This window comes from Coregonus lavaretus, assembly GCF_964263955.1.
Source record: "Coregonus lavaretus genome assembly, chromosome: 32".
NCBI lineage: Eukaryota > Metazoa > Chordata > Actinopteri > Salmoniformes > Salmonidae > Coregonus > Coregonus lavaretus.
The window spans coordinates 28,341,826-28,355,417 of record NC_140019.1 but is presented as its reverse complement, the minus strand read 5'-3'; the positions used below and the strand labels follow the sequence as shown (position 1 = coordinate 28,355,417).

At 45.0% G+C, this 13,592-nt stretch overlaps 1 protein-coding gene across 2 annotated transcripts in view; it reads left to right on the top strand.

Moving 5' to 3' along the window:
* The window catches only part of atp8a1 (ATPase phospholipid transporting 8A1), a 182,245-nt gene that overhangs the window by 112,342 nt on the left and 56,311 nt on the right, over positions 1-13,592 (top strand). For both annotated transcript variants that reach the window (XM_084150005.1, XM_084150006.1), the window contains exons 17-22: positions 2,408-2,490; positions 5,569-5,618; positions 6,591-6,660; positions 7,956-8,040; positions 8,385-8,524; positions 12,223-12,361. In XM_084150005.1, coding sequence (XP_084006131.1) covers positions 2,408-2,490; positions 5,569-5,618; positions 6,591-6,660; positions 7,956-8,040; positions 8,385-8,524; positions 12,223-12,361 — 567 coding nt within the window. The remainder of the gene's footprint in view (positions 1-2,407; positions 2,491-5,568; positions 5,619-6,590; positions 6,661-7,955; positions 8,041-8,384; positions 8,525-12,222; positions 12,362-13,592) is intronic.

The following is a 13,592-nucleotide window of genomic DNA, read 5'->3' as shown; positions in this document are numbered from 1 at the left end:
ACCCCAAGCATACTTCCAAAGTTGTGGCAAAATGGCTTAAGGACAACAAAGTCAAGGTATTGGAGTGGCCATCACAAAGCCCTGACCTCCATCCTACAGAAAATGTGTTGGCAGAACTGAAAAAGCGTGTGCGAGCAAGGAGGCCTACAAACCTGACTCAGTTACACCAGCTCTGTCAGGAGGAATGGGCCAAAATTCACCCAACTTATTGTGGGAAGCTTGTGGAAGGCTACCCAAAACGTTTGACCCAAGTTAAACAATTTAAAGGCAATGCTACCAAATACTAATTGAGTGTATGTAAACTTCTGACCCACTGGGAATGTGATGAAAGAAATAAAAGGTTAAATAAATCATTATTTTATTCTGACATTTCACATTCTTAAAATAAAGTGGTGATCCTAACAGACCTAAGACAGGGAATTTTTACTAGGATTTAATCTCAGGAATTGTGAAACTGAGTTTAAATGTATTTGGCTAAGGTGTATGTAAACTTCCGACTTCAACTGTACATACACACAGTGCATTCGGAAAGTATTCAGACCCCTTGACTTTTTCAACATTTTGTTACGTTACAGCCTTATTCTAAAATGGATTAAATACATTGTTTTCCTCAATCTACACACAATACCCCATAATGACAAAGCGTTTGCAACGGCAGGGTTGTGGGTTCGATTCCCACGGGGTGCCAGTATGAAAATGTATGCACTCACTAAAAAACTGTAAGTCGCTCTGGATAAGAGCGTCTATTAAAATGTAAATGTAATAAAACATTAAAACGGAAATATCACATTTACATAAGTATTCAGACTCTTTACTCAGTACTTTGTTGAAGCACATTTGGCAGCTATTACAACTTCTAGTCTTCTTGGGTATGACGCTACAAGCTTGGGACAACTGTATTTGTGGAGTTTCTCCCATTCTTCTCTGCAGATCCTCTCAAGCTCTGTCAGGTTGGATGGGGAGCGTCGCTGCAAAGCTATTTTCAGGTCTCTCCAGAGATGTTAGATCGGGTTCAAGTCTGGGCTCTGGCTGGGCCACTCAAGGGCATTCAGAGAGACTTGTCCAGAAGCCACTCCTGCGTTGTCTTGGCTGTCCCTTCGCCCCAGTCTGAGGTCCTGAGTGCTCTGGAGCAGGTTTTCATGAAGGATCTCTCTGTAGTTTGCTTCGTTCATATTTCCCTCGATCCTGACTAGTCTCCCAGTCCCTGCCGCTGAAAAACATCCCCACAGCATGATGCTGCCACCACCATGCTTCACTGTAAGGGTGGTGCCAGGTTTCCTCTAGACGTGTCGCTTGGCATTCAGGCCAAAGTGTTCAATCTTGGTTTCATCGTACCAGAGAATCTTGTTTCTCATGGTCTGAGAGTCCGTTAGGTGCCTTTTGTCAAACTCCAAGCGGGCTGTCATGTACCTTTTACTGAGGAGTGACTTCCTTCTGGCCACTCTAACATGAAGGCCTGATTGGTGGAGTGCTACAGAGATGGTTGTCCTTCTGGAAGGTTCTCCCATCTCCACAGAGGTACTCTGGAGCTCTGTCAGAGTGACCATCGGGTTCTTGGTCACCTCCCTGACCAAGGCCCTTCTTCCCCGATCAATTTCTCAGTTTGGCTGGGCGGCCAGCTCTAGTAAGAGTCTTGGTGGTTCCAAACTTCTTCCAATTAAGAATGATGGAGGCCACTGTGTTCTTGGGGATCTTCAATGCTGCAGAAATGTTTTGGTACCCTTCCCCAGAGCTGTGCCTCGACACAATCCTGTCTCGGAGCTTTACGTACAATTATTTCGACATCATGGCTTGGTTTTTGCTCTGACATGCACTGTCAACTCAGGGTCTTTATATAGACAGGTGTGTGCCTTTCCAAATCATGTTCAATCAATTTAATTTACCACAGGTGGACTCCAGTCAAGTTGTAGAAACATCTCAAGGATGATCATTGTAAACAGGGATGCACCTGAGCTCAATTTCGAGTATCATAGCAAAGGGTTTGATAACTTATGTAAATAAGGTATTTCTGTTTTCTATTTGTAATACATTTGCAAATAAATCTAAAAACCTGTTTTTGCTTTGTCATTATGGGGTATTGTGTGTAGATTGATGAGGGAAAAGATGTTTAATCCATTTTAGAATACGGCTGTAACTTAACAAAATGTGGAAAAGGGGAAGGGGTCTGAATACTTTCCGAAGGCACTGTATGTACAAATGGTGGTTGTAGCACTCTTTTATAAACAACCGTATGATCATTTTGGAGGTCTAGAACTACATTCTTCCAAGTGCTTAGTTAGACCCCAACTGTCTTGGTCAGCACTTTTTAGTGGTGGCATCACATGCGTCTCTAATGTAATACTTGTTTTGCTGTTCTGGTGCACTTCTGGTCTCCAACCCTAACTTGGGCTCTCCTCTGGTTCTACAGACGAAGGGGCTCTGGTGAGAGCAGCGGCAAACCTGGGCTTTGTGTTCTCCGGTAGAACCCCAGACAGTGTCATCATACAAGCGGTGAGTAGATGCAGTAAAATCCATAGAAATACGATTCTTATTCTAGTGATTCTATTTCTACGGTATAAACAAAATAAATTGTGATAATGAAAATGAAAACAATGCTATTGTGCCTTTCACTGCTGTTCTGTAGCTCTTAAAGCAGCTCTTAAAGCTCTCTACATTGTAAGGTGGTAACCTACCCCATCTACAGTACCACTTGTGTGCAAACGTTTTGAGGTAGGGCTGCCAAACATTGCCCTGTACTGAAAGACTACTGTCACCGTGTGCAGAGCGTTGTATTAATAAAGCGCTCTGATTGTTATCCGAATATCTGAACAGACGTTAGGTTTCTTTTACCTGGGAGAAAAAAAATATAGGCCTATTTTAACAATGAAAAGGCTTTGTCTAAAATGACTTTAAAATGATCTATATGGTATTGCTACATAGCCTACAAGGACAGACCTTTACATTTTAGCAAAACAACAGTTTTATGACAGTTTTTATGAGTGTGATCCATAAAAATAAAAGAGCCTACACACGTTTCACACGTTTACCTTGTTACTGTCCAATCACAGCGGCACTACAGTCAGAGGCTCCATGTAAAGTGGGAGATTTCTAATCAATGCAAAATGGAATTAAAATTACAGAATTAAGTTGGCATAATGAGAATGAGTAGGCTACAATGATCAACCAACAGGTAGGATGTTGTTTCATATAAATGGATTTGTTGTAGACCAGTGCAGGGAGTGCAGCAAAACGGCCTCAATTAGCCTTGCTACTTAAGCTAGCTAGCTGGCTAACTTAGCTGGCTACTGTAGCTAGCTAGCTTCTTTACAACGATTTGATGCAGTCAAGACGGGCACTAGCAGATGGTATGATAAATTGGCCAGTCAAGTTCTTCCACGCCGATCTCGACAAACCATTTCTGTATGGACCTCGCTTTGTGCGCAGGGGCATTGTCATGCTAAAACAGGAAAGGGCCTTCTCCAAACTATTGCCACAAAGTTGACATTCGTCTAGAATTGTATGCTGTAGTGTTAAGATTTCCCTTCACTGGAGTTAAGGGGCCTAGCCCGAACCATGACAAACAGCCCCAGACCATTATTCCACCTCCACCAAACTTTACAGTTGGCACTATGCATTGGGGAATGTAGCATTCTCCTGGCATCCGCCAAACCCAGATTCATCCGTTGGACTGCCAGATGGTGAAGCTTGAGTAATCACTCCAGAGAACGCATTTCTACTGCTCCAGAGTCCAATGGCGGCGAGCTTTACACCACTCCAGCCGACGCTTGGCATTGCGCAGGGTGATCTTAGGCTTGTTTGAGGCTGCTCGGCCATGGAACCCTATTTCATGAAGCTCCTGACGAACAGTTATTGTGCTGATGTTGCTTCCAGAGGCAGTTTGGAACTCGGTAGTGAGTGTTGCAACCGAGGACAGATAATTTTTACGCGCTACGCGCTTCAGCACTCGGCGGTCCCGTTCTATGAGCTTGTGTGGCCTACCACATCGTGGCTGAGCCATTGTTACTCCTAGACGTTTGCAATAAACACACTTACAGTTGCCCGGGGCAGCTCTAGCAGGGCAGAAATGTGCCTAACTGACTTGTTGGAAAGGTGGCATTCTATGACGGTGCCACGTTGAAAGTCACGGAGCTCTTCAATAAGCTCATTCTACTGCCAATGTTTGTCTATGGAGATTGCATGGCGGTGTGCTCGATTTTATACACCTGTCAGCAATGGGTGTGGCTGAACTAGCCAAATCCACTAATTTGAAGGGGTGTCCACATACTTTTGTATATATAGTATATCATGATATTATTCGAATAGTGTAATCATTTCAAATGCCCATCCCTAGCAGAAATAGCATTGCAATGTGTTTCAATGGAGAAATAGCTCCACATCCCGTATATAACACAATCATTTGCCTTATTTATTTTCACCATATAGCTAGGAATGAAAGTCTTTCTTTAGCCACCACAGGGACAGACACAGTGCTTTTTGTGTAACCACAGAACACCTCTATTGTCCCTCAGAGCTCAGACGAGTCCTCTCTCTCACTTTAAAATGTCATCAAGGAGGAGAGGAACTTGTCGCTATGACAATCCTACAGCAGTTTGAGGCCTCCGTCTGATTAAATATCTTGAGGCTTCATCTCAAAATGTGGCACTCTATTCCCTTGATAGTGCCCTGCTTTTGACCATACCACTATGGGCCCTGGTCAAAAACAGTGCGCTATATAGAGAATAGAGTTTGGGACGCATCCTCTGTAAGAGACGGGAGATCCTTGAGGATCGGACCAATGTACTGTGGAGTAGACCTATGTTCAAGTAGGATTTGTTTTCTTTCAGGACGATACAAATACTTTTTCTTTTTGTCCATTTACATGGAGATTAATTTTGTGAGATCAGCATAAAAGTAACACGAAATCAATGCACTATAATCCACATAATGCAATACATAGAGCGCTCCTTTGAGCGTTTGGCTGAGCCTGCCTGGACTGCCAGATGGGTAGAGTTTGTACTTCTGGGACCATTCCAAAAAAAAAGAAAGATCCTACTATTTGGACCGAGGTCTTTCATGGAGCATGTAGCTAGAGCACAGGCCCCGTGGTGGAAAATAACCACTCTTCTAAATTAGACTCAATTAGATTAAGGTTACGCAATTGCGTGTGAACGCGTCCTCCTCTAACCTAAGGGCACTTTGTTTCCTGTAATTGGCTAACCTGATAATTGCACTTAGGGAGGAGGTAGAGCGGCACGGAGGCCAAAGCCCTTTTCAAAAGTTTCTCCAAAGTACGACATTTCCAAGACATTTGTCTAGGTCCTTAACCTTTTATTAGGCCTGCGAAAGCTCCTCGATGTACATGTAATCATCGGCAATTGTACCAGGTGGTCTCGACAATTAAGGAAACTCATTAAGTTTGCTTACTCGCCGCATCCGAGTGGAGCGGGCTGACTGAGAACTGTTTAGTTCAATTAAGATTAGACGGGTCAAAAGGAGAACGTTGGGTTACTTTCATAGTGAGGCAAAGGAAGGCTAGTTTAGAGTCAATTACTTAAAGTGCAATGACTGTCTCTGTCGTTTTGTTCTCAGCTGGGAGCCGAGGAGAAGTATGAACTGCTCCATGTTCTAGAGTTCACCAGGTACGGCTTCATTTACTCCCATCCACTCTTACAGTTCCCTCAGAATCTGTTTGTTCTACTTCTAAATGAACTGCAGATGTCTTCATTTAGATCAGGGGTGTCAAACTCATTCCATGGAGGGCCTAGTGTCTACTGGCTTTTGGTTTTTCCTTTCAATTAAGACCTAGACAACCACGTGAGGGGAGTTCCTTACTAATCAGTGACCTTAAATGATCAATCAAGTACAAAGGAGGAGTGAAAACCTGCAGACACTCAGCCCTCCGTGGAATGAGTTTTGACACGTGATTTAGATGTTTAAACATGGTCAGGTACTGTGCCTCGGTCAAAGTGGCATGCAGGTGGTGAGGTGCCACTAAAATACAGGAGGCTGACAGTGGTAATTATGACACCATGTTGGCAATGCAACAGCCTTGCCACACATTTTACAGTAGATTAATTTTTATGCGACCACCCTGGCATATGTTCTCGATGGACTTGTTTTAATTTAGTGAATTTAGCTTGATACAAAGGTGTGATATATTTTACTTTCACAAATGTTCTCTCTGCTAGTTACAGTAGGTGATAATGTTTTGTCTCTGCTAGTTACAGTAGGTGATAATGTTTTGTCTCTGCTAGTTACAGTAGGTGATAATGTTCTGTCGCTGCTAGTTACAGTAGGTGATAATGTTCTGTCGCTGCTAGTTACAGTAGGTGATAATGTTTTGTCTCTGCTAGTTACAGTAGGTGATAATGTTTTGTCTCTGCTAGTTACAGTAGGTGATAATGTTCTGTCGCTGCTAGTTACAGTAGGTGATAATGTTCTGTCGCTGCTAGTTACAGTAGGTAATAATGTTCTGTCGCTGCTAGTTACAGTAGGTGATAATGTTCTGTCGCTGCTAGTTACAGTAGGTGATAATGTTTTGTCTCTGCTAGTTACAGTAGGTGTAATGTTCTGTCGTAGCTTTAACATTGTGATGGTTTTCTGTCTCTCAGCACTAGGAAGAGGATGTCAGTCATCATACGTACTCCATCTGGCAAGATCCGCCTCTACTGCAAAGGAGCTGTGAGTGTTTCTCTAGCTCTCTCTCTCTTTCTCTCGCCCTCCCTCGCTCTCTCACTCTTTTCCTTTGTCTGTCTTTCATTCTCTCTCTAGCTCTCTCTGTCTTTTTCTCGCTCTCTCTCTTGCGCTCGCTCTTTTCCTCTTTCATTCTCTCTCTAGCTCCCCCTCTCTCGCCATCTCCATGGCAACGCACGTGACAGACCATCATTACCACAGCACAGCGCTGGTGTCAAATGCTTCTCTCTTATTGCTTCTCTTCCGAAAGAAACAATTATTCCTGTAACAGACAAAAGATCTGATATCAAGATCACACATTATTTTATTTTTGATTTGCACATGAAGAAGACAGAACAATGTTGTAATAGGAATTAAAAGGCAACATTGGAACATGTTCAGGAGAGATACTGAAATGCCTCTCCCTTTCAAGTTTCTATAGAAATAGTACTGCAGTTGTATAGTTGCTGTCTAACTATTGGGTGTTCGGTATAGACGTACAGTACATATATTCATGAACATGTATTCATAGACAGTGAGCTCCAAAAGTATTGGGACATTGACACATTTTGTTGATTTGACTCTATGAGAAAGTTACAGATGCACAAATATCATACCCCCCCAAAAATGCTAAACTCCCCTGTTATTGTAATGGTGAGAGGTTAGCATGTCTTGGGGGTATGATATTTGTGCGTCTGTAACTTTCTCACTCATCATTATTAACGATTCATTCAGGATTATCCTTAATCATGGTAGCATCCACATTAATGTAGAAGTGTTTAGAAATATAGTCTTATTTACAATAAAAGTGATTCCAAAATGACCCAATACATTATTTAACATTAATTTCTATTGGGCACAAAATCATAAACACAACCAAAACAAACAGCAAATGCATCCAACAAGTTTGTAGAGTCACAAGCTTGATGTAGTCATTGGGTGCTAGGAATATGGGACAAAATAGTAAACTTTTGACTACTTTAATACGCATATAAGTGAATTTGTCCCAATACTTTTGGTCACCTAAAATTGGGGGACTATGTACAAAAAGTGATGTAATTTCTGACAGTCTGCAATTTAACCTCATAGTCATTGTATCATTTAAAATCCAAAGTGCTGGAGTACAGAGCCAAAACAACAACAAAAAATTCATTGTCCCAAATATTTTTGGAGCTCACTGTATATTTGTGTTGACACACCGGTGGTGTTTGGTAGCCAGTGATTTTACATGGTTGATTGTTTTACATGGTAGTTATTTGCTGGCTGTCCAGACAGTATATGTGATGACTGTGCTGTTTAAACAGGACACGGTGGTCTACGACCGTCTGGCCGACAGCTCCAGGTATAAAGAAATCACTCTGAAACACCTGGAGCAGTTTGCCACAGAGGGTGAGTGAGGGAACAGCTCCCCCTGTCTAGCTACCTAACACACACAGGACCTATTCAAACACTTCAAAAACCTTTCTTCCTTCATTGCTTTACCTCTATGAATATACGACCCCCTTGTGAGAGGTTGGCAGAATTACATCAACATATCCCCTGTGCTAAAATTAGCATATTTCTCGTTTCTGCAGTTTATAATCCACAGGTTTTTTAAATGGTGTAATATAAAGAAAATGCAGAGTAATGTCACTCGCCGTAAGTTAACACCCGTTGTGTCATTAGTAGGTTATGTAGGCCTTCTGGGTTTACTCAGGTGAGTTAAGTGATGATGTATGTCCTTTGTGTCTCAGGGCTGCGCACTCTGTGCTTTGCTGTGGCTGAGATCAGCGAGTCATCCTATCAGCAGTGGTTGGAGGTGTTCCACCGTGCCGCCACCGCCCTGCAGAACCGAGCCCTCAAACTGGAGGAGAGCTATGAGCTCATCGAGATGGTCAGTCACTCTCACACACACACACACGTATGTGAACACTCGTGCATGCACAGACACACACACGCTTGCACACGCAAACACACCACATCACTCCCCATCAAACCCCTATCCATCACTTCCCCTGTCCCCTCAATAGTCCTGTACACCACCAGGAAACAGCGAGCACATATTTATTCTCAGTTTGAAGTTACTACCCCTACCCCTACCCCTACCTCTACCTCTACCTCTATCTCTACCCCTACCCCTACCACTACCCCTACCACTACCTCTACCACTACCCCTACCACTACCACTATCTCAACACTACCCCTACCACTACCACTATCTCAACACTACCTCTACCACTACCACTACCCCTACCACTACCCCTACCACTATCTCTACCACTACCCCTACCTCTACCACTATCTCTACCCCTACCACTACCACAACCACTACCACTATCTCAACACTACCTCTACCCCTACCACTATCTCTACCCCTACCTCTACCCATACCTCTACCACTACCCCTACCACTACCACTATCTCAACACTACCTCTACCACTATCTCTACCTCTACCACTATCTCTACCTCTACCACTATCTCTACCCTTACCTCTACCACTATCTCTACCCCTACCTCTACCACTACCCCTACCTCTACCACTATCTCTACCCCTACCTCTATCACTACCCCTACCTCTACCACTATCTCTACCCCTACCTCTACCACTATCTCTACCTCTACCACTATCTCTACCCCTACCTCTACCACTATCTCTACCTCTATCACTATCTCTACCCCTACCTCTACCACTATCTCTACCACTACCCCTACCTCTACCACTACCCCTACCTCTACCACTATCTCTACCCCTACCTCTACCACTATCTCTACCTCTACCACTATCTCTACCTCTACCACTATCTCTACCCCTACCTCTACCACTATCTCTACCTCTACCACTATCTCTACCTCTATCTCTACCTCTACCACTATCTCTACCACTACCACTACCTCTACCACTATCTCTACCCCTACCACTATCTCTACCCCTACCACTATCTCTACCTCTACCACTATCTCTATCTCTACCTCTACCATTATCTCTATCTCTACCTCTACCACTATCTCTACCCCTACCTCTACCACTGTCTCTACCACTACCACTACCCCTACCTCTACCACTATCTCAACACTACCCCTACCACTACCACTACCACTATCTCTACCTCTACCACTACCACTATCTCTCCCTCTACCTCTACCATTACCTCTACCACTATCTCTACCACTACCACTATCTCTACCACTACCACTATCTCTACCCCTACCTCTACCACTACCCCTACCTCTACCACTATCTCTACCCCTACCTCTACCACTACCCCTACCTCTACCTCTACCACTATCTCTACCTCTACCACTATCTCTACCCCTACCTCTACCACTACCCATGTTTGTTTGTTTACATGTTTAGTCATTTAGCAGACGCTCTTATCCAGAGCGACTTAGTTAGTGAGTGTATACATACATACTACCTCTACCACTACCACTACCATTATCTCTACCACTACCCCTACCACTACCTCTACCCCTACCTCTACCCCTGCCTCTACCACTACCCCTACCTCTACCCCTACCTCTACCCCTGCCTCTACCTCTACCCCTACCACTACCCCTACCTCTACCCCTACCTCTACCCCTGCCTCTACCACTACCTCTACCTCTACCACTACCCCTACCTCTACCCCTACCTCTACCCCTGCCTCTACCCCTACCCCTGCCTCTACCACTACCTCTACCCCTACCTCTACCCCTGCCTCTACCCCTACCACTACCTCTACCCCTACCTCTACCTCTACCTCTACCTCTACCCCTGCCTCTACCACTACCTCTACCCCACCTTCCCCAACCCACACCCAGAACCATATGTGAACTCATATCAGCCAAGAGATTCCAGCACTGAGCAATCAGCTCTGCAAACAAGATAATGACTTAGTTGTTGACTTACCTGCCTACTAGGTTCACCCTAAGGACACCAACGTCACACAAGGCATCCATTTTAAACCTCTTTCCAGGGGTTCACTGAACCTACATCGGTAGAACTGAATTCAGACCTTCAACTTGATTAATGTCGGGCCAGTGCTGAAAGCATACATGTGTTGCATTAAAAATGGCACCCTATTCCCTATATAGTGCACTACGTTTGACCAGAAAGTAGTACTCTAAATAGCGAATATGGTGCTATATGGGGCACGGAAATATAATCCGAATGGGTTTGGATGGTTGGATGCAGTGTATACTATGGGGCTTAATGAATGTATGGGGCAGGTTGGGTCGGCCCAGTACTGCAAAGCAACAGTCAGTTCCTCTGTGAGAAACGTGGTGTTGAAGTGCTAGTCAATCATAGGCTTGTTGATCAAGGGCTCCACTGCTGCCAGACCTTCAGCGAATCCCAGAACAAATGGACTCAATCACAGTGTAAAAGTTCTGAGAGAGGAGGGTGCAGGGATGGGATAAGACCACTAGATGGCAGTCTGAATGAGGCCAGATTTACATTATCTCTGAGAGAAGGGTCATGTCCCAATCTGTCCTTTCTCCTGAAGTGTGCACTTCCTCACTTCCTAAAAGCATGGGATTAGTGGAGGCATGGGCTATTGGCAGTTTCCACCACATTTCTTATACCAGTCATCCCTTTCAAATCAGTGAAGGGAAGTGAACAAGTGCATACTTCATGAGGAACGAGATGTCATTGGGACGTAGCAGTGGTGTTGGGGTTTAGGACCTGTGAGATCACCATGTCCTTTCAGAGCAAATCAAAAGGAAAGCACACCATCACATCTTTTTGCAGAACTCTCTTGACAAGCTACGCTGGAACAGCGACTACTTGGGCTTCAATGAAATACATGCTGAAATAAATACTGCACAAACACACCTTATGCCTGTTAGTTTATTTAGTCCATGTTCTGGTGTATGTTCAGCCGTCGTCTTGCAGTTAGCCTGTGTAAACGATGAACAATGTCCATGATTTACTTAACGTGTTGTCATTTAATGCACAAATCAGGATTTCATGTTGGTTCTTCCCAGCAAACACTGTAACATTGTGTCAATGTCAAGACAATGTAACTGGGAAGTCACAACATTAATTAACACACGCACCTCTCCCCCCTCTGCGTGGTTTCATATGGGCAGTGGGTTAAAGATATACTGCAGCCCGGCCTAGGTCACAGCTCTTTGGGGAGGGTTGACCGTTGCACCCCCGGCCCAACTCTGGCATCCCCTTTGCAGCTGCCTCTCCTCTCTCCTCTCCGGGGCCCTGTCAAAGCATCTGGCCCCTCCAGGTCCCCCCAGGCCCGTCCCAAAGACCCGCCTGGCTTCCTGTTAAAAAAACACATGAACCCTGTGTGCATGTCCCTCGCCTGTGACGGCCCTCTCTCCTTCTCTCACAACCACTGTGCTGCGACTACAATTGGCCCCTAAATCTCATTCTCCCCTCTATCCCCCCTATCCACCCTAACCCCAAATCCCCCAATCCATGGCCCAGTTTTGGAGGGTGGGAAAACAAGAGCAGCTTCCTGGAGAGAAAAACAGGGAGCGAATGAGTGACACAGTCCAGCCCCTAATTTTTCACTGACACTTGACGTTGTAAAAGCCCCTTGTCTTGTGTTACATTATCTCCTCCTTGTTCCCTCATGTTTCTCTCCCTCTCTAGAACCTGCAGCTCTTAGGGGCCACAGCCATCGAGGACAAGCTCCAGGACAAGGTGCCTGAGACCATTGAGACACTGATGAAGGCCGACATCAAGATCTGGATCCTGACCGGGGACAAGCAGGAGACGGCCATCAACATTGGTAAGACTCCACAAACAGTAAAGTGAACCAGAAACATCAAAAAGCAAAACATCAAAATGACATCCTTCCCTAACGTTTTGTAATAAAATGTCTACTGAGCAAAGCTCAGTCAGCACTGTGGCCATGGAGCAAATTTCAGTCAGCGCTGTGGCCGTGGAGCAAATCTCAGTCAGCGCTGTGGCCATGGGTCAAATCTCAGTCAGCACTGTGGCCATGGAGCAAATCTCAGTCAGCACTGTGGCCATGGGGCAAAGCTCAGTCAGCGCTGTGGCCATGGAGCAAAGCTCAGTCAGCGCTGTGGCCATGGAGCAAAGCTCAGTCAGCGCTGTGGCCATGGAGCAAAGCTCAGTCAGCACTGTGGCCATGGAGCAAAGCTCAGTCAGCACTGTGGCCATGGAGCAAATCTCAGTCAGCGCTGTGGCCATGGAGCAAATCTCAGTCAGCACTGTGGCCATGGAGCAAATCTCAGTCAGCACTGTGGCCATGGAGCAAATCTCAGTCAGCACTGTGGCCATGGAGCAAATCTCAGTCAGCACTGTGGCCATGGGGCAAAACGGTCTATTGACAAGCAGATTTTCTCTATAAAAGTTGGCACAACATGTTTCTAATTGCACATGATGTATTGCTACACCACATTGATGTTGACAGGAATAACATCGCATGCACACTCTCATACACACAAAAGCATGCATGCACGCATACACACACACACACACACACACACACACACACACACAAAACCTCTTACATACATACCTGGTGTCCACAGGGGTTCCACCATTACCATTGCTGTCAATGCGCCAGAGAGCTGACGTTGGGCATGTAAAGCGCGTTGCCACCAAGCCCTCAGATGTGGCCGTAATAGCAAAATTGATAAAAACGCGCAGACCTCGAAACAGCAAACTCGATTTACAGGAGCGTCCGGGAAAATAGATATTAAAAGGTGTCCATTTGTGGCCACCTACCTACCGTGGGGCTGAATCAGCCCTTTGTGCCCCACTGGCCAGCTGTGTGGGGGCCTGCGTGCGCTACAAGCTCACAGGAAGCATTTTTACAGGTCCGCCGCTTGACTGAGTCGCTCTGTAAAACGCCTCTGAATATTTACTTTGTTTTTTACCGCTTTCCTCCCTCCTCATCCTCCTCCTGAAAATAAAATAAAAACTGCTGCCTAGGTTTGTGGAACACCTTTCGTGGCGAACAAGACTGTCCCGTTCTCCGTGTTCTCTTTTTC